At 42.5% G+C, this 21,360-nt stretch overlaps 1 protein-coding gene across 2 annotated transcripts in view; it reads right to left on the reverse strand.

Moving 5' to 3' along the window:
• Positions 1-2,363: 2,363 nt before the first annotated feature.
• LOC134002407 (partitioning defective 3 homolog) overlaps positions 2,364-21,360 on the reverse strand; it is a 348,507-nt gene continuing 329,510 nt past the window's right edge. For both annotated transcript variants that reach the window (XM_062441750.1, XM_062441749.1), the window contains exons 22-24: positions 18,475-18,595; positions 9,250-9,377; positions 2,364-3,606 (exon numbers count right to left, since the gene is read on the reverse strand). In XM_062441750.1, the coding sequence (XP_062297734.1) occupies positions 3,171-3,606; positions 9,250-9,377; positions 18,475-18,595 (685 nt within the window). In that variant the 3' untranslated portion in view covers positions 2,364-3,170. The remainder of the gene's footprint in view (positions 3,607-9,249; positions 9,378-18,474; positions 18,596-21,360) is intronic.

Below are 21,360 nucleotides of genomic sequence, written 5' to 3' on the forward strand. Positions count from 1 at the left end.
CGTTATGGAGGAGAGAAACCATTTGTGAAAGTTAAAGAAACACAATCAAAGAATATTATTGTTAAAAGGATGGAAACTACCCTCAATTTATTCATTGAAAAAAAAAAAAAAAAAGTTTATATATTGTATGTACAGAGAACGGCAGACACAGTCCTTAATGATAAACTGTTGTAAAAAGGAAAATTGCACTGAGCTTACACATTAGTCACCACCATAGTACCATAGTGTGGATAATAAAACACAATGAGGGATGGTCATAAAAACACAATAAAACAACAACAATATATTTCTCATTGCTCCCAGGATAAAAAAACAAAACAACAACAACAAAAAAACAATCCCTCCAGACAATAGCTTTATGGGAAGAAACCATTTGTTACAGCGGCGGCCCACAAACATTAATTACACAACACAAATAATAAACGTGTAATTATGGGATATTATCAAATTTGCATATGAGGAGGGGAGGGGGGGGTAAAAAGTCGTTAGATTGTGCAGGCACTTGAACCCTTCCCCAGTTCATGATGGGATACAAATGGAAACATAAGGTATGATAGCTGCTGTAGCCCCCCCTCACACACACACACACACTCACTCATACACACACCCTTATGGATCAAACCAAGTGTAACTCTGCCCTCATGAAAAACCGAACATGAAACTGACAGACAGATGAAGGATGTAAATGAAGGAGAAGGAGAAGAGGCCGCCAAAGTGAGTGCGGCCTTTTTGGTGACCTCCTGTTTGTACTGCAGACCCAGAGGAATAATTGTGATTACTCCATTGACTGATTCATCCGAGAGGTCAGGCCTCCCCATCTTCTCTCCCTCCTACTCCTCTGCTCTTCTCCCACTCAGCAGCCAAGTGGTTCATGCGCACGGCTGCCAAGACATATTCATAGACATACTGGAGCGTTCAGTTACTGGCAGCCTTCACAGACACTTAAACACATGTCCACCTACACATTTACATACACACACACATGCTGGAACACTGGTGGATGAGGCAGACATACGAGTACAGTATTTTATATATCATATCATACTGTAATGTGTGAGGAAGCACAGACACAGAGACCTGCCTCTTTTTTTCTTCTTACGTATAAAACCTTTCATACACTCTCATTCATGATATTCCTCTAGATCCTACACCTAACCTACAGTCTAAGTTTAATAATAACCATGATCTTAATTCCAGTTTTAATCTTAAACCAAGGAGTTTATATGGCTCAATAATAAATTCCCTGGATGCTGAGATGGAAGAAAACATCATTCATTAGTACAGACCTCTGCTTGTTTACAACATTGGAAGATTAACTGTGATATATGATATAAGGTATGTTTCATTCAAGCTATGAACAAGTGTAAAAATCAGATAAAGTAACACACAAAGTTATTTCATGTTGTTAATGTGTTAGTTCCTCCTCTCCTTTAACAAATTTGAACCTTAAAGGAATAGTTTGACATTTTGTTCTATTTTATTCTTTGTGCTAAGCTAAGTGTTGCCTTACAGTACATTCACTAGACGGATAAACACAGTATCTCAGTCATAAAGCGAGTGTGCATCATGTTTCATTAACACTTTGCCTCAAATGAACTCATTTAACCCTAAAATCTAGACTACTCCTCCACTTGCCCTTTAAAAAAGGCCTTCCGTTGCAAAGAAAAGCCCCTTACTCTCATTTCAAACTCTCCTTCTCATGAGGATGGAAGTAGAACACACACACACACGCCCACATACACACTTTTAAAAAATGCACCACTAATTATTGATTGAACAGCTCCAGAGTGGTTTTCTATCAATGGACATAATCATCAGAGGAAAACAAAATCAGCTCTATTGTATGGGATGGATAGGCAGTCCCACACTGAGGCCACCCACTGCAGAGCCTGATACACTTCCCCATGTAACCACCCTGATGAAATATTCAGCAAAGGAGCAGCTCAGGCACCTAGGGGCCAGTGGGCTTCGCTTGCAGCCAAATCACTGTAGGCGAGGCCGGGGCCGGGGCCAGAGCCTCGCCGGCAAGGTCGGTGTTGCTTCCTCCTCCTCTACGCCACACATGACAACAAACATACACACACACAAAGAAATCCATTCATTTTTAATGAGGTACAATAATTAATAACCCAGACCTGACCCCGTTTATATTGCTGGATTCCCCTGATGGGCGGGACAGGGCAGGAACAAAGGAGATCTAAAGCTGTTTTGCTCCATAGAGTGAGCCGTATGCTGTATGGTGAGGGTGACAATGTGGAGAGAGAAAGAGAGAGAGAGAGAGAGAGAGAGAGAGAGAGAGAGAGAGAGAGAGAGAGAGAGAGAGAGAGAGAGAGAGAGAGAGAGAGAGAGAGAGAGAGAAGACAGAGAGAGAGAGAGGAAAAAATGCAGATAAAGCAGCCAGCAGAGGGGAAGAGAGAATTTAGGATTATCATATTGAATACAAGAGAGGGTTTGGGAAGGATGATGCACACTCTGAGGATCTGGAACTGAAAGGGATGCTTCTCTGAACTGAAAGAAAGGAAGGGGGGGGGGGCGAGCGGTCAGGCCCAAAAACCCCCGAGCTCTGACTCCACAGTTCACACAAGCTGCTTAACCTCCACACTCTCCTGCATGCTCTCACACATACACACACACACTCATATGAACACATAGTGCTTGACAAAGTCCCAACGAATAGCAAAATTCTCCCAAAAAAAACATGCGTGGGTCGTGTCTTGTGCTCGGGCTCATGATGTTTAGGTCAGACTCTGGCAGATGTGTCGATGATGCAGCAGCAGCCTGAAAATGTTTGGCCTTCTGCTGTGATGTCGGCTGTGTGGAATGTGTCAGACGGAGGGGTCAGAGCTGCACATCAGGATTGAAAAAACAAAAAAAAGGTGGGTTGCTGCTTATAATATGAGAACAATCAATAGAATAGAAGGCACTTATACACATAGATGCTAAATAATAAACATCTCAAACCTTTCCTTTTTTTGATAAGGGTAAAAAAAAAAAGGATCATGATTCATATCGTTAAAAATCTTTTTTTCTTTTTAAATATTAACATTTTATATCAACAAATCCCATAAAAATCTTTGTATCTCAGCATTTTCTTAAAAAAACAGACTTTCTTTATGTATTTCCCTGTTAATCTCCAACAGAAATCCTCTCTCCAGCTCCTCGTCACTCTCTCAGGAGTAAAACAGCCTCCCTTTCTCTGAACCGTGAAGCCGGCTCAGCTTGGCAAGCTGGGAAGGAGACGGGGGTACGTCCTGTCTGTAGGGGCCCTTGGTTTGAGGTGGGGGCTGAACAGGGGCGGAGCTCGGAGCCTGAGTGTGGTCGTAAGTGGCGTTGGAGGTGCTGCTGCTGCTGCTTGGGGTTTCGATTGTAGGGAGCGGTCTTCCCTTGTTGGCCTCCTGCTCTCTGCGCCTCTGCTCCTGCCTGAGCAGCTCCTGAGTCTCTAAGAGGACACGGGCGTTAAAGCTGGACGTTCCCAAGTAGCCGTTTCTTGATCCTTGGCTTCCGGAATGGCGAGGGTTTTCCTTAGGAGCCTGGAAGCTCTCTCCTGGCAGATACACCTTGTCCCATGAGTCTTCTGAAGCCGTGCTGGGGTTCTTGCGAGGTTGCCTAAACACACAGAGACAGGCAAAGAGGTCAATCGTGCTGTTGAGTCACCTTAAGAAAAAAAAAAGGGAGCCTAATCTAAAGAGAAAAAGGAGAGAATAGCAGTTAACTCGGCTCAGAAAAGATTGCTTTCTTCTGCGGCGGCCCTTGGGTCAGCACTATTGAAGGTGGATTCAAAAGAAACTGCACTTCAGCAGAGAGTGTGGCCATTTTCACATTTTGTCAGATGAAAAAGGGGACGTGGTGGTAGTGGTAGCGGCGGCGTCGAGCTAAAATACTGAAAGCGACGAGAGTGGAAGGGAAAGAAGGGACGTGTCATAGCCTGCTGCATGATTACACTGAATTCTGAGATATAAAGACTGAGACATGAAAGAGACAGGAAACAAATGGAGGAAGCCTGAAAACAGCCCACAGCACTATTAGTTCCACATTGTAAACAAACACAAATGTTAAAACCTCCTTGAGAAAAATAGCTGCTTTCATCCATTTAACTTGTGTTTTCAGGCGTTGGGGGGGGGGTTGCAGACGGGTGCACTTACAGCACAGACGAGGTAATGGCAGGCCTCACGGCGTTAACCGCCTTCTACTTGTCCTCGGTCCTCCTTGCCCCTCCAGACACTGACAGGACGGCCTATACAGACGCACATTATCCCTCATACAAAAAAACAAAACAAAACACACACACACACTCCCCCTTTCCAGAAATTGGCCTTGGAAAAGCCGTCATCGGGAACTGCCAGGTCTTTTGGCTAAAGTGTTAAGTCTGCTCTTCCATTATTAGGATCCATTAAGGCGGACGTGTGATGGAAGACTTGTGACAGTGTCTTTTGCGTCAGGGGTGCTAAGAGAATTCCCATTCACACCTCACTGACCCGCTGTGTGCTTTAAAAGGCTTCTCAGTTCACAGCGCACAAGGCTGTTGCAGAGGGAAACAGGAGCGCCGGCATGCTTTTAGGCCCGAGCGCCTGCGTTTCTTATCTGGCCGGCTCTCGTTCCAGAGAGGCTGAGAAGAACAAAAGACAGAATAGGACTACTTAATGCTCAAAGTGCTCGTGTTTCTGACAAACTGTTGGGTTTTTTTTAAAACTAGGAACTTAAAATAAGGTAAATGGATCTGATTTTTTTTATTCTGTTGGTGCTGAAATGTTACTTGACGGATGGAAAATGACTTGTCAGAAGTAACAAAGCCCGTCAAGGCTGCAGCGGTTATAAAGTTGACACATGGGGACCGCAAGAATTGTGACTGGCTGCTTGTGTTTTCTTAAAGTCTCAGGCGGAGGAGATTGTTGATGGTGAAGAAAATGTAGAGGAAGTTAAAGACAGACTCTAACACAGTCATCTTCACTGCTAACCTTCTGCTCACTGCGATCACTGCTGTGTATGAATGAATGAACAGTCTCCTTGTCACAACTGCTGATCCGGACCCAGACGCCGTCCTATATGATGAAATATTGAGGACTGCTAAATTTTGTCTGAGCGTTTCTATTTTGACGGGGTGCAGCTTCTCCAGCTATTATGGTAAAAGTGGAGTGGCCATCGGAAACTCATAGACCACTGTGCATAGCCAATCTTCTTACGTGATGCTTATCAGCCAATCAAATCCGTGCATTTGGACATGCTGAGACACTCGACTGTCAGTGAGATACACACGGAGAAAAAAGTTTATGGATTAAGTTAAATTTAAAGTAAAAATTATATTTTTTCTCAAACTAAGCACTTTATATATGAAGCACAATCAAAAACTTTCTGTAATACACTTTATTTTAAACTGCCATCTTTATTTGATAGAGTTCAGTTCAGTGTAAATACTAATAAATGAATTGAACTGTATTTATTTGACAGTCTACAATCTACACACTAGACACAGCTGTTGCTACAATGCTACAAATTGGACCTCAGTGATTTTTAATTGAATACCCCTTGTGTAGCAGGTGGGCCTAATGTAAAGAGCAAAGCAGGAAACCACACACACCAAATCCTTTATTCAGGATGTGGTGGCAAACCCCCCTCCCCCCAAAAAAAGAGCTGAAACACGGAGACAAACGAAGACCTACGCAGGCAGAGCAGACAGAAAGCTGAACTCAAATCCAAACAGCACACAGGTGAGTGAAATAAGACACAGGTGAAACACATGGGGTAATCAACCTAAGAGGGGAAAACACAGGAAGTAAAGATAATAGAAACACACACAAGAAGAAACTATTTCAAAATAAAACCAACCATCCAAACTCAAACAAAGGAGGATCCTAGCAGTATGTGACTCTCCTATTCAATAACATGGATATAATTCTGGTTTTATAAATCCCAGCAAGACCTACTGTCACACTTTATCACACAATGTATGAAAACAATTAACAAGGTTATTATGGGGAATATAATAAAAGCTTGACATGTTTTGATCGTACGTGCCTGGCGTTGCTGTGGTGATATCAACAGGTATTTAAATGTGAGGGTCGTACAGTAATTGCATGGTAATGTAATATTAGAGCATTTTCATTGTATTACTATTTCTTGCCATTTTATTCACACTCTAACGTGTTTAACATATTTTTTATATCACTATCTTTGTGTATAATTTTTTCCAAGTAATTCTAATGCGACTCCGACCATTCCAGCTCTGCTAATTGAAACCCTTGTGGTCAAGACTGTCTAAGGGGAGGGGAAGAGCTGAGGAGGCACATGGCGCCGAAATGTGAGTACGTGTAAGCTTTTTCCTTTACATGTATGCACGCGCGGACATGTGTGAACTCATTTTCTATGTGATGTACTCGCACACCACAAGCACATTATCTTGTGCGTGTGCATGCCGTGTTAGCTCGTGTGTAAATACGAGTAGTAATTGGCGTCGGGAGCAGATGTAGGGACAGACTGCAGAGAGAACCCCCACCACATGCTCCGTATCTGGGTTTTGCTGTCTGGGCGAGCCGCCACGCATTTACACCACCGGCTTGGCTTACGGAGGAGCCAGGACCGCTCGCGAGGGAGCCGGGCTTGTTTGGAAACCCGGGATGCCTGTTGCATGAGGCGGGCCCATCCGCGTCTCCACAATCACCTTTTTTAGTTTTCTAAAGCAGATAGGGGAGAGTTTGTGGGTGGGAGAGGGGGGGGGGGGGGGGGGGGGGGGGGGGGGGGTGAGTAGAGAGAGCAAAGATGGCATTGTTCCACAGGAATGTATTTGGTGATTGATGCGCCAGGGGAACTAGTTCTCTTATCACCTCTTACTCCTGAGCCAGAATATGTCACAAAGTAGATTAGTTACATTTACGGAGGGAGGGGATGGGAAAAATACATCATGCCAAAAAAGAGTGGGGTAAATTTAGAATGACAGAACATAACAAACAAAGCCAGGAAGTTGGCTCGCGGAGGAAAAATTTGTGGCCGCTGTGTGTTTCTTTAAAACAGCTGGGAAGAATCAGAGTTTATGAGAAGGAAGAGAAAGCTCAGACACACATACACACACACACACACACACGATTGGAGGAAAAAAAAACAAAATGCATGCAACGTGCAGAGGAACAATCTTTGCTATATTGTACAAATAAATTGTCTACAAACCTGGAATAATGTTTTCTTTATGGTGTGGAACTATGTTGTTTTGGCTGAGGAATGTGAGAGCTGCATGAGTAGATGGGCGAGCTACTGGTGCTTCACTCAGGCCACTGTTAAGAACCTTATCTGGACTGCATTCATGTGTGTGTGTGTGTGTGTGTGTGTGTGTGTGTGTGTGCGTGTGTGTGTGTGTGTGTGTGTGTGTCTCTTTCGGGGCTAATCAGCGGTCTGTCTTTCCTGCTAACACACTCGCCCCCCCCCCCTCTCACCCTCCACTGCCTGTCACTGCTAATCCCGCTCCGAAAAACAAGCCTTCATTAGCGCTCCACCAATCCTCACATCCCAGACAGTGAGCTTAGCCTGGCCGTCATCAGATAACCAGCTACCATGGCTTCTTCTGGAAGCTCTTTGAGAAGTTTTTTTTTTTTTATTGAGGGGGAATATCCCCTTTTTTTGCTGAACGGATGGCTGCTCAGGGCTTCCTGTTTTTTTGGAAGAGAAGGAAAATGATGAAGGGGCTTCCAAAAGAGAGGTGGTTGGAGTTAGAGGGAATTGTGGTTATTAATCTGGGGGATGTAAGACTTTAGCTCTTTAATGAGGAGCCGTGGCGAGACACAAGCTCTAAAAAAGACTTAGCCGGGGTCAAACGTCAAGCCTGAGCTCATGCGACTGTTTGCAAAAAAGACGCTATGAGATTATGAGTGGAATGCATATCAAAGGCCGTCCCCGCCTCTGCTTTTTTTTTTTTTTTGGGCCTCGCGGACCAACTTTTCCCAAGAGAAGCAACTCCGGCCAAGCTCGGAGGCAACTGTCACATCACATGAGATGCCGACAGATAACACCTATGAAAGGGAATCCATAGATCGGCCCTGGTTTATACAGACCGCATTGATTATGCGTCCACGTGTACCACAAATCCATAGCGAGAGACAGGAACATGTTTTAATCGACCCGACTGTGACTGTTCGGAGACGGCGGAGGAAAAAAAAGGAGGATGGCTATGAAGAAATGATTGCTGTTTGTGCTGAGAGAAAGAGAGAGGCCGAAATCGCAAGAGAGCAAGAGTTACACCGGCCAAGAAAATGAACAAGACCACACACACACACATGTACTTACACACATTAAGTGCTCTGTCGCTGTTTAAATTGGCAAAGAAGCTAAACTTAAATAAATCAAGACTTCACTCCAACTTCCCCTCCCAACATTTGAGAACATAATGTACATTTAATAAGATGAAAAACTCACACCGGATTGTTTTCAGAGTGGAAATATTTAACAGGAGGGAATAACGTTTATTGTTACTCATTTTAAATCCGCGTGTCACTCAAATTGTAGAAATAGAGCGTCTCTCTTTCAGGTTGTAAAAGCTTCAAATGTGGCAATTTTTCCAGCAGCAATTTGCAGTGACGACAGTGAGATTAGAGCGCTTCAGAGGGATTGGTAAAGATACTTCACGGAGAGATGGCAGGAAATGCAAATACTGATACTGAACTCTCCTCACCCCCCAGAGGCCTCGAGATGTAAGATATGGTAAGCTTTATTGGCGTCTCTTTGACAAATATGCAAAAAGATCGAAACAGGAGGAAGGAGAAGATGAAGAGGTTGTAGCTCTGAACTCGAGCCGAGAGATCGGCAAAAGAGAAAGAGAGAGAGAGGATTCCTTTTAAAAACACGATATGAGAGCTTTTGGAGAGCCGGAGTGATGTCTGTGGCAAAGTCACCACTTCTTCGGGGTCAATATTGACTTAATGAAGTTGAATATCAGTCAAATAATTCGAAGCGATCACATTAAATGATTTCATTCAAAGAGTTTTTTTGCTAAGAATCATTTAAATGTCTGGAGATGATTTAAAAGTGTCTTTGTGGTGATTGACTTTGAGCGGAAGCCAGAAGAGATACGCTGAAGAAAAAGGAGCAAAGGCACAAATATGAGGAGAGGAAATTGATGGAAATCGAAAAAAAAAAAGAAAAGTCAAATGAAGAGGTTGAGAAAGGGCAGGGAGAACGTGATAAGTCACGGAGAGGCGCGGGCACAAACAGACGAGGCAGACAGACGGAATACAAAAAAAAAGGATAGGAAGTGGAGGAGTGTCTCACCGTGGAAGGGAGCTGTACTGTCTCTGTGCTTGTTGGAAACCGTCTCTGTCGTCTTGCTGCTGTTTCTGGACCTGAGCCTCCACCGTTACCGAATGGCGTCCGCTCGCTGTCTCCGTCCCGTTGTTGGCCTGTAACGTTCATCAAATGACACCAGTCAATACACACAGCACAGAAATGGTGGATGTTTTTCTGTCTTGGGACATAGAATTTACCTGCGAACCAAAGCAGAGAAAATGTACACACTCATATACGCACACGTACACACACTCAGATGATGGATTATAATTCCCTCAGCACAGCAGGTAGGATGACAGTGTGATGCCTGCTGTGTGTTGGGCTGTCCTCGGGGAACAGGTAGTTAGTGGGTGTGATTCCATGATTGCAATGCAAATGAAAACGCACCTGTGCCAGTGGGCAAAAAGTCCCCTGATGATTGTGTTAAAGGGATTGTTTTATGCTTTGATTTTTCTATACAGCCAAAAAGTGTGTAAGATGGCTTGGATAACTATGCTGATGATGTAACAAATAGGTCTATAACGATAACCACTTTTATTGGACGATATATTGTTTCAGAAATAATCGCGATAAACGATATTATTGTCATTTGAAGATCATTTTAATCCACTGATATAATGATAATATAATAGCATGATAATGCTATATAATAATATATTCAAAAAAAAAATAAATAAAAGATAGATAAATGTGAAGTGTGGCAGTATTGAGCAAAAAAATGATCAAGGAATCATAATATGATACATGGACATGGCCTTGATCATTTTTTTGTCTATATCATGTCTATATACATCCATATATAGACATGATGATGTTGATAATTACATTTTTGTATGATAAGTCGATAACGTAATTATTGTGACAGACAAAAACATTATAATAATTTAATATAGCTGAAAACACTGTGCAGTTTTAGATCATGTGGTTATGACTTGTGATTTGCTCTCATTTGATTTACAGTATATTTCAAAGACTTTGGCCTGAAGCAGGATTTTGAATGTATTTCTCATTACAATCAAACTGTGTACTAGCCACTTACTGTTAATGACTTTATGCCGATGGAGCTGTATTTGTCTGTTCAGCTGTATCATAGCACAAGCTAGCAACTCTATTTTCCATCTTTTTTTTCCTATAAACACACTGCACCAGTTTGTGTGCATCAGAATGTTGTTGTGTGTTAAAAATAGAAAATCGAACTGCAGTTTTATAACGTGTTGTATATCTGTGAACAAAGTACCACCAGTGTGTTGAAGACATAAGATATAGATCAGTGTTGTGTAAGCTTCATTTCACAGATTTGCACGTGACTTGAAGACACAGCGGGAACCTGCGCCAGTGTTTATGTGTGTGTGTGTGTGTTGTCTGATCATCAGAGGGGTTGACATGGAGATATCATCTCCCTCAACACCAGGCCCACTGCTAACGAGCTGGCTGATGAAAGAACATGACAAGCTAATTAAACGGAGACGAGCTGAGGTGTCGCGAGCGCGGCTTGACCAAGTGTCACTTTTCATAAGGCTCGGATGGTGATTTTGTTAAGCAGGTAGGTTTGTGATTAGACATTTTTAAGATGGAAATTATTTGTACTGTTTAACCAGCTAGCCAAATCAAAAACAAACTTTACAAGAATCTTTAAATAATCAGTGTTTGACAGTTTAGAGAGATTTTCTAGAAGTTGGTGTTCATAGGGGAAGTTGGTGGTGAATGGAAGGGTGAGGACTGTGAGTGACAGGATGGATTGATGGGGGGGTAAAGGTGCGTCGGTGGATGGAAAGGCTGTCAGCAAAAACATCAACTTGGAACCATCTTGTGTTCTTGAAATGGCTGCTTTCCTCTTCACTTGGTCAGCTGCAATAACAGCACAATTATGTTTCACTCAGCGTCAATACCGTGTCCTTTCTCAAGCTCTCCCAGTCCTAAAAACATAACAGTTTTCCACGTGGGTGAACTGAATTGGACTCATATGTTTCAGGTTTCGCTGCAACAACACATTTCCCCCCCTTCCCCACTTCCCCTACTCAGAGTTAGACAGTGTAGAGCGTATAAACGAGTATCAGATGAACTGTACGGAAAGAGGAGAAATTATTTGACTGCGGTGGTGAGAAAATAATTAGTCACGCACACTGACGACTTTTTAATGCGATCTGAAAGGAAGCGGCGAGGAATCCGGAGGTGCTCGACGCTTCGGTTTCTAAAAAAACTGAAGGGTTTTTAAGGTGGATGACGCCATGCCAACAGAAATGCATGAGAAATAGCCAGGAGAGAAAATCAGTCAGTGTAATGGCATTAGGCAGGGAAGGAGAATCAGATTATTCCATGTTAGGCCTGGAAAACAATGCCATATAAAACATGACATTTGTGGAAATCGAATCAAAGAGACGTCCGTGTTCGTTTTTATCCAATAATGTGAAAAATGATGTCGATACGGCACGCTTTTATCTCTCCCTCGCTTCCTTGGTGGTGTTAGACAAAGTGTCAGACCAAGTATGGAGGAGCAGGAGGAGGAGAAAAAATGACTTCTCCACCTGTTTAAACATGAGTGCGTTCACAGACAGTGAGTTGGAGAGAGGGAGGTGGAAAGGGGGGGCGTAATTATGAAAATTATTTGCAGCCATCAAAAAAAATCTGGAACTAGGAAAACAGCTGGAAAGGGAACTCTTGCAAAAAGTTCAAAACGCAAGCAAGACAAGCCGAGGTGTAATATTTCTGGGTTCAGAGCTGGTCATGGACCTTTTTGGATATTTCAAAGCATGTTGCTGCGATGGGTCAGCAATAACATGTGGCTTCAGCGCCCACGCAACTCATGATGCTATGTTCGTAGACCACATAGGGGAACAGTTTGTAGAGAGAGGGAAGCTTGTACACAAACAGACATATGGAAATCATTTGAGCTGCTAATGGGCAGACAGAACGAGAAGAAAGTGAGAGAATGGCAGTGAAACACCACTTCCTGACAAAAAAAAAAGCAGAGTTGGTCTTTGCGCCGACCCAATTCCGCCAATTTATTATAAACAAGCTTGGTTCATTTGTGGTCGCCGGGGTGCGTAGCTCCAGGCGGAGAATCCATCTGAGAACAGGCAGTGTGGTCTGCTGTTTTCCTCCGGTGCCTGGGCCTGGAAATCATGGTGGATGGGAGGGCCGGTTGGTTATCTCAGTATTGCTTAAGGACTCCACGGCACGCACGCAAAGCAGAACTAAGTCTTGGCATTTTTTCTGCAGTGCGGATATCCGTGTGGGGTAATAGTGCTGAGAAATATTATCACGCCTACATAAGAGAAGTGTAATCGTTTTGTTCTCCTCTCCACCATCCCCCACCTCCCCCTCTGTTCTCTATCTTATCTTTGAACAGATATGGTTTCTAAGTGAATTCAGCTCAGTAAAAACGCTGGATGTGTAGGCATGAGAACATCTGTGCACAGTCGTGAGTGCAGATGTGTGTTTTATCTGTGATTTGGCTGCAAGGCTGAACAGAGCAACAACATTGTGCTCTCTATGAAAAAAATCCATCTCGCACCCACAACTCAGAGTGTTTGAGGTTGAAGTTTGTGTTTGTGTGGTAATTGTGTGGTGTTCTTTCAAATATGTAGTGAAGTCTTAATCATGCGAGCGATAAACATACTTGCTGCTTGCACAACAGTGAAGAGCATGATCCTGTCTGTCTTTTAATGATTTTAGAAAGAGTTCTACATGCTTTTATCTTGTCCCGGCTTGACTACTGTAACGCCATTTATGTTGGTGTAAGCCAGGCCTAGCTTTCAGGCAAGAAAGAGCACATCTCCCCCCATGCTGGCCTCCCTTCACTGGCTCCCTGTATGTTTTAGGATTGATTTTAAAATGTGACTCTTTGCCTACAAACCACTAAATGGGGTCCAACTTATCTCTCTGATCTTTACAACTACATGTACCATCAAGGACACTCAGGTCTGCTGATCAGTTGCTTCTAGTTGTGCCAGGATCAAAGTTGAAGCACAGAGCGGGGGAGACTGGGCCTTTTCAGTTCGGGCCCCCAAACTCTGAAATGAGTTGCCTCTGCTGTCACTCACTGCCTGTTTTTAAATGTTTTTTTATTCTTTGGCTTTTAACTCAGTATAAGACTAACTTAGATTTTCGTCTACTACACTAATTTTTGTATTTTTTGCTGTGTTGCTTTTATGTTTTTGATTGTTCAGCACTTTGGTCAAACTGCTGCTGTTTTAAGTATGCTTTAAACATTCATTTGTCTTGACATGACCCATGCAGCCATGACAACTAGCACTAACACAGTTGAGAGAAAGCTTGAAGAAGATTATAATCTACATAACTGATGTAATAGTAGCAAGAGGACTCAAGTATCCAGTAGTCCACAAGTCTGAGATGCATCAGAAAGAGAAACCTCTCAGCTCTCTGAGTTTTATAGATATAATCATTAGTGGCTAAAGCATTTCCCTGCTGCTTTCTATGTTGCAGTTCTCTTCTTCGAGGTTGCCTTCAGTTTTAAAATTGCAAAATATTTGCTATGTCACAGTGTTTCTGAGAATGTGTGTATGTGTTTCAGTCTTTAACATGCAAGTATATGCAAATATTATCAAAGGGAATTAATTATAATCCTTACTAATCATACTATAATTGAAATGTTTATCTCAGTGCTGCTACAGAAGTGAATGTACAGCTCTGCTTGGTAGCAGCCGGGGGGCTTCTTCTCCACTGTCATGGCACAGAGCTGTGTTGTCTTTAACTCTGACCCTTAGCTCCTGGAAAAGTCAAGTGACTGCAGCTAAAAGAGGCTTATTCTTCACATGATCACATAGGAAAGAGTTAGCTGTACGTAATTTTAGCACTCCCCGAAATGAGAGCAGCATACTGAGAGTAGCCCGAGTTTGCATAAACATAACAAATGGTTACAGACACACGTGTCCTGGTAGCGGCAGATAGCATGATAATAAAATCAAAAGAATTCACATAAATGTGGGCTTTACAAGCTGCTGTTGGTGCGTTTGATCCAGAGTATCAGCATGGCGCTCACGCTCCTCTGTGTGGTCATGCTCATTGGAGCTCCAGCCCAACAGCACAAATTGATTTTATTGCCGCAGACAGAGAGTGAGAGAGAGAGAAAGAGAGAGAAAAAGGCAACTCTTTGGAAAATACATAGCGCTTTATGATGAACATCTGGAAATCCCCTCTAGCAGAGCAGCAGGGAGGGAGGGAGAGAAAACATGCCAGCTCTAATTGTAAGTGTTGGCTTGGGGGCTACGTGATAGACAGGGCTTCTCATGTCCTGGTCATTATTCCATTAAGGAGGAGCCGGGGTTCGAGGACTGACCTCAGCGTTGTCATTACGCAGGCTCGCAGTAGACATACCTGAACTCGGTCTCAAACACCCCCAGAGACAAGCCAGGGTCAGACCCACAGAGAGGGAGCCTCACACCTCCTGTTGCCCCATGTGCTCTTTCTCTACCTGTTCCTCATTATGACCATCATTTTCTTTGACATTTCTATCCTAGAAGTGAAACACCTCTAAAGAGGGAATGAGTAGAAGAAGATGCAGTGCTGGTCATACAGCTGGACGGTTGGTTTGACATGTGATCATAGAAGGTGATCACAGACAAAATGAATACATGTGTTTACATACAGTGTAGCGATATGAACTTTAGGTCTATTTAGCAGCTGCTCTGGAGCATCATGTCATATATTTGGAAATTTGAACATTAACATTTCCATTACAACTGTGTTGGCTGCATCATGCAATATGATTGGATATCCAGAAAAGATACAGAATGAGGTAAGACTGTTTTTTTCATCTTTTGCAAGGTCAGGAATTAGCTTTGAAACTCAACTTTTAAGCCAACATGGACAAGAAGTCCCAGAAGACTCCCAGAAGACTGCGGGTCTGTTCCAACTTTCGGTTCTTTTAAATCACGGCTGAAGACTTTTCTGTTTGCGACTGCTTTTTTTATTAATATCTCATACTGCACTGTAGCTTTTTATTCTCCTGTTTTTATCTCTCATTCTATTTCCAATTTAACACTTTTAATCATATTTAAATGTATCTTTTTTATCACGTCATGTGTTGCTTTTATATTATGTCTTTATGCATTTTATATTTTATGTAAAGCACCTTGAATTGCTTTGTTCTTTAAATGTTTTATACAAATAAATTTGCCTTAAAGTGCTAAAAAAGAGAAAAAAATGTTAACATCTACATATCCATGAACCCTAGGTTCTAGGTTCATCAGCAGATGGAGTCCATCTGCTGATGAAGATCATGTGATATAATGGAGAGCATCTCAACAGCTACTAGAAGGCCATCAGGATATGTGATTGAGTAAATCTCAGGTGATACTGTTTATTTTAAACAGTTTATTGTATAAATATTATATCACACTCTGAGGAGCTACACAGCAGCTGCCTCTGTTCTGGCGTGTAGAATCTGTGTGGAAGCCATTACGATGCAACCTTGAGTACTCAGGGACAACGTGCATCAAAGTGCAGCTCTGCAGACTTTGATGTGGCAGGCATTTAACTGCCTTCTCAAGCATCGCTGTGCCTTTTCCCGCTTCTATTCGCTGCCTGTTTTGATTTACAAAAAAAAAAAAAAAAAAAAGCAGAGGTTGCAGAGGTTTGGCTTTCATCACAGTGGACAACATTCAGCAATGACACGGAGAGAAAATCAACTGTAAAAGAGAACAAATATATCCATTTCTGCACATAAAGTTGTCTTAATAGGCTGGAATGCAGTGCAGTCACAAGGTTATGTTTTTCAGCGCGGGTCAAAATCTTTTCTGAAAGTGCTGTTGACGTCATGCTTCCACCTACTCGCTGTGGAATGCAACTAGTTCAGGTCAATTTTCTGAAAGTTGTGTCGACTTTTCTGTTTCATAATCAGACTAAAAATAAACAGTAAAGACTTTGTTGCTTTGGTGTATTTTTTTTTATACCTCTGGGCCCAGCTTGTTCATGAATATCTTTGAAGACTTTTCTCTTTTCTTCTTTTCACAAACAAATCCAATGACAAATGTGTCTCGACGCATTTGTCCCTCTTTCTTCTCCTTGCACAGTTCCCCCCTCTTTTGTTCCATATCAAACTGCTTGCCCCATACACCTCAAATAGAGCCATTTTGCTTTTAGATGACACTAAGACAGCATTTCCCTTGAGTTCTTCTAATCAGTGTCAGCACATAACATGGGTACGCCTGTATCTTTCCTAACAAGCTCTGCCATTGTGAATCCTTCTACGCAGGACTAAAATAACATGAAAGACGACTAATAAAATAGACTTCAATACTCGAGGGCTGGCCCTGTATCTTATTACCGGTGGAGTAGCGGGGATATGCTCAACAATGTCAACAATCACAAGCAATTAGGAGCTCTGAGTCTTAAAGAGAAAGACGGAGGCCGCTTAGCGCTGAACAAACAGTTAGCGTCTCGTTTTGACAGCGAGGGACGGGAAGAAGGAGAGACACTGAGAAAACAAGCGGAGAAAGATGACCGCTTTCACTGGGTTTTTATTCTTTTTTTCAACAATCAGTTGGACTAACAGTGAAGCAAATCCAGAGCAAATAAAGCCAGCCTTCCTCTGTATCTGTAAAACACGACGGGAAGTGTGCTGTTCTGGCTAACCCAAACTCATTTAGACGGTAAGAAAAACAGCAGAGGATCACTGCCACGTCACACCAGCCCTCCAAACAAGTTCAACTGACAAAGTGACACTGATAATTGTTGGGAAAATTGGATGCCAAATATTTTACCTTTCAAGGTCTGATGTTATGACCCATAATTTCGAAAATTGCTCGACTCGGCGCAACAATTAGTCGCCTTTTCTCTTCAACTGGGTCAGGAAGGTCACGTCTGTCTCGAGCTATTACACCACAGACTATACAAATGTTTGACCTCTGAACCGTCCCTGTTAAGAGTTTGATCATATTTTAAAGTAATAGGATGTCTGATGTCTAATTAAGCACATGTTAAGATCATCAGTGATATGACAGGTTGTATGGAAACTGTTAAAAGGCATGGCACACACAAGCTTTCTGTACTTAAACTCCAGGCTCAGCTAAACTTTTCATGCATAGCAAAGGAGGAATATGAGATCCATCAAGTCTGGTTGAATTAACAAAGGAATTAACTTGATTACATTTTTCCAATTATGAGTAAATCCCACTGTCGTTACAGATCAATCATGGGAGAGGAGAACGGCTTAAAGAAAACTTTTCTCAAATTTTAATTTAATTTTTTTTTTTAATTTAAAAATCCTTTTAATCAAGTCTAATGAGAAATGAAAATGAACAGCATTTCTCTTTGTCTTCAATTTCTCTCTCTCCCCTTACTTTGCCTCAAAATCTTAAATTGTCACTTGTCATCAAATGTTTGCCTCCTTCGTCTCCTCTCCTCCTTCCAGCCGTGAGTGTGTCATATTACCAAGACAGGAATAGCGCAGACTACGATGTGTAATAAGCAATTAGTTCCAGGTCAAAGGTTGGCCCCAGAAATTAAAAATTAGTCAAAGAAATTTGGCAGAAGTTGAGACTGAAGCCTAAAATTTTAAGGACACGAGTCAGACAGTTTGGCTGTGGTCCAGGTTTCACTGTCTAACAGGATGATGCTTTTAAAGCACAGACAGAACCAGTTAGGACTGATCTTGGGCTGGGATTTATACTGTGTTTTATCACTTATTCATTTCACAAGTTGATCATTATGACTGTTAGTCCCTGAGTGCAGGAATTACTATTCCTTTATTACAATCTGCACTCTCTCTTACCTCTTAAAGATATGTATAATAAAATGTATTCTCCTGGGAATGATTGGAGGGAACAAATCATATTTATGTATTTGTATCACTTACATCAATTGGAAATAGTCAAATGTATTATAACATCTCAATCCAATGCAGATTGAATCACATAAATTGGGTAATAGTGATAACCATCATGACAAATGGTATTTTCTCTTAAAAAAAGAAATACTGAAATATAGATTTTCTGAGTTGCCTACATACAGAAGTCAGGTCACATTGCAAGTAAAGAAACAAGATTCTGCTGAAATAGTATAATAACTGAACTGAGTGTCAGGAATCCATTAGGAATCTGGTGGCTTTGGAGATGACCAGTGTGAGCGTCCAGTGGTGCATTAATGGGTATTACCCTCGGAGCGTTAAGTCTCAGGTATTATACCATTTGTGGGTCTTTGCAGCTCAGCGCTGCTCTGATGAAGCGTGGCTCTGTATCGGACACTCACCCAGGACTGCTCTAAACTGTAGGTGTGCTGATGATCATCAACGTCGTCCTCCTGCCTGGCCTGCTGGAACTCGTGCCTCAGCCTCTGTATCCGGTCGTGGTTACTGGGAGCCATCTGACTGCTGGGAGAAAGAGAGAGAGAGAGATAGCGTAAGACAAATGAGCTGTTTAAAATACAGATACTGTAGCTGGTGATTTATTTTCCATCACCTCACCCTCTCCTCGCTCAAAAACACCTGGTACATTACTAGCATCTTCTTACAGATGCTTTTTCATATTTGATGATTCACTTGACCACCCTAACACCCCTCTAAATTGTGTCGAGGATCCCTTGATCTGACAGTCATGATTCCCTCTTGCATACCTAGCTGACGTCCCTTCATGCTTTTTCTTCCCGCCCTTCTTTCTTCTTGAACATCCCTATAACATCCCTATAACTGAAAGTGTCCCTCGTGCACCATTGTGAGTGATGCATGTCCCTTTTAGACTGCAGGAGAATGTTGGCCTTTTATGGTACGCAGTCATTAAACACTGTGGAAAACCCTCATTTACATTCCCTTCATTAAAGAGCTTTGAGGGGCCTGTCAATAGGAATCAATAGCCTTCCCTCAGCTTAATCAGGCTCTCCTTTTATCACCAGCTACAGAGGCAGCACATGACAAAACGCATAATTATGATGAGACAACTAGCTTGATAATAGGCCTGCATTTATGCATACCGCGGGGATGGAAGTGACCAAAGGTTAAGAATTTGTGCTTGGGAGGGGATGGGAGCTCGGGGATGTAGGGAGTGGGATGGATAGGGTGAGTGAAGCAAAAAAAAAGGGAGATAAAGGTAGAAGGAGTGTTCTGAGTGAAAAAAAGGGAACGGCTAATCAAGAGCATGTGAGAGAAAAAAAAGAAAGAAACAATGTCAGCCAGGACGAAGGAAGTTGGAAAATGAAACGAGGAGCGAGGGCAGACGAAGCCAGAAAACATTTTGAAAATGGACACTTGACACGAGGACCTGTCACCCTGTCGTTGTTTGTGTCCTCCCTGAGTAGCACTTACAGGTGGCACGCCAGCGCTGGAAGTGATTGCTTATTTGGGGCCCGGAGGATTCTGGGTGCAATTATGGCGATAATTGCAGATTAGAATGAGCACATCCTTCTGATGATAATGGGCACCAGGACACGCTGCCAATCAAGCTTCATTAAAAGCACAATAAATAGCAGCTCATAAAGGATGCACCGATCCCCCCGGTGCATGCCCCTGAGTTGCACTTGGCGAGACTTCGGCGCTCGTGTTCTTGGTACAGCCCGATCAAAATCAATTGTATTAGTTATACTCCATTTGATTCCTATAGCTTTATGTGGACAGGAGTGCAGGGAGCGAACATTAGGGCCTTTTATGTGGATGTGGGCAATTAAGTGGCTCGCTGGAGTGTGAGATGGCTTATGGTTTTAGGTTTGTGGGGTGATTATGAAGTCTCTCTATTACTGTTCATTACTAAATAAATGTTCTCTTTATATTTGCATGAGGTTGCTTAAATGGCATATGAGTTGTTCAAAATTAAAAAAAATGAAATGACCTAATAATAGTCAATAAACAACAAAGCTGCATTAAATAAATGTCTTGGATTTTGTTTTGAGTGAAACTGACAACACTTAAAGGCTCATAAAAAACAGCGTTCTCTTCAATTTAATATATTTTAATATACAATGAGTTTTTATTGGCTTTAATTGCAGAAGTAGCACATAACAGTTGTATGTAGGAATTATGAGCTTCAGATAGAGTGCTCCATATGTACACTGAGTCCATCTGTTGGGTTTCATCTGTTCAAAATACACCACTACACCTACAGGTTTACAGGCTTCCCAAAAGACGTGTGAAAGCAAGTGTGTTTCTTAGCTACAACGTACACACACACACACACACACACACACACACACACACACACACACACACACACACACACACACACACACACACACACACACACACACACACACACACACACACACACCACAGCATGCTACTGAGAGGAAAAAATAAAACACACCTGCAATTCTGAATTAATTCACCTCATGCTTTCCAAATATAAGCCAGCTAAAACATGCATTGTAAAACAGCACATGTCATCATCCCTGCTAGTCAAGAAAGAAACGTATGACAAAACTGACAAAAAAAGAACAAATATAGATCTTAGAAGTCCAGTGCGTGCAATTAGCTTAATCCCTTAGGCCGGTCAAAGAGAAGAGCGGGCCGGCTCAAAACAAACAGCCTCGTAAATTTTCTCTATGACCCTCCGGGGGGGTGGGTCAGTGCTAGCATCAGCATCTCAAACATGCACCATTGGGGTTGCAGGAACCAAGGGGGGGCAGCGGGAACCAGCTGGGGACCCAGAAAAAAGGGCCACAACCCAGGCTATAAACAAGACTACTTGAGTCCATATACACTCACTACACAATAAGACCTATTGGCCTTCTAGCACCCACTAACGCATCAATCTGAGGAAGAGGGGTGGCTGTATATTACCCCTAGATCTTGCTTCAGAGCGTGGTGAATGAAGCGGTGGGGGAGCAGGAATGGGAGAAGATCAACGGAGACAAGATCTCCAGCAAATTAAAAAACTAGCAGCGAGGCACTTCAATATATTTTTCAAGGCGCCACAAATGGAAAATTGCATCGAGAAGGGGCTGGGAGTGGAGTTGGGGGTGGGATATATAACGAGGGGTGAATTTGTCACGGCAGTTCAAAGGAGGCCTGTGCAATATCTAGATTATCTGGAGGGGCTTCTCCTCTTGGTCCTCCACCCACCATGGGGGTACCAAAGTTGATGGGATTCTTGGAAAGCGCTCTGTGGAATTCTCCAGTGTAAATATATTCATACGCTCATAAAAAAAAGA

This window comes from Scomber scombrus, chromosome 20 (assembly GCF_963691925.1).
Source record: "Scomber scombrus chromosome 20, fScoSco1.1, whole genome shotgun sequence".
NCBI lineage: Eukaryota > Metazoa > Chordata > Actinopteri > Scombriformes > Scombridae > Scomber > Scomber scombrus.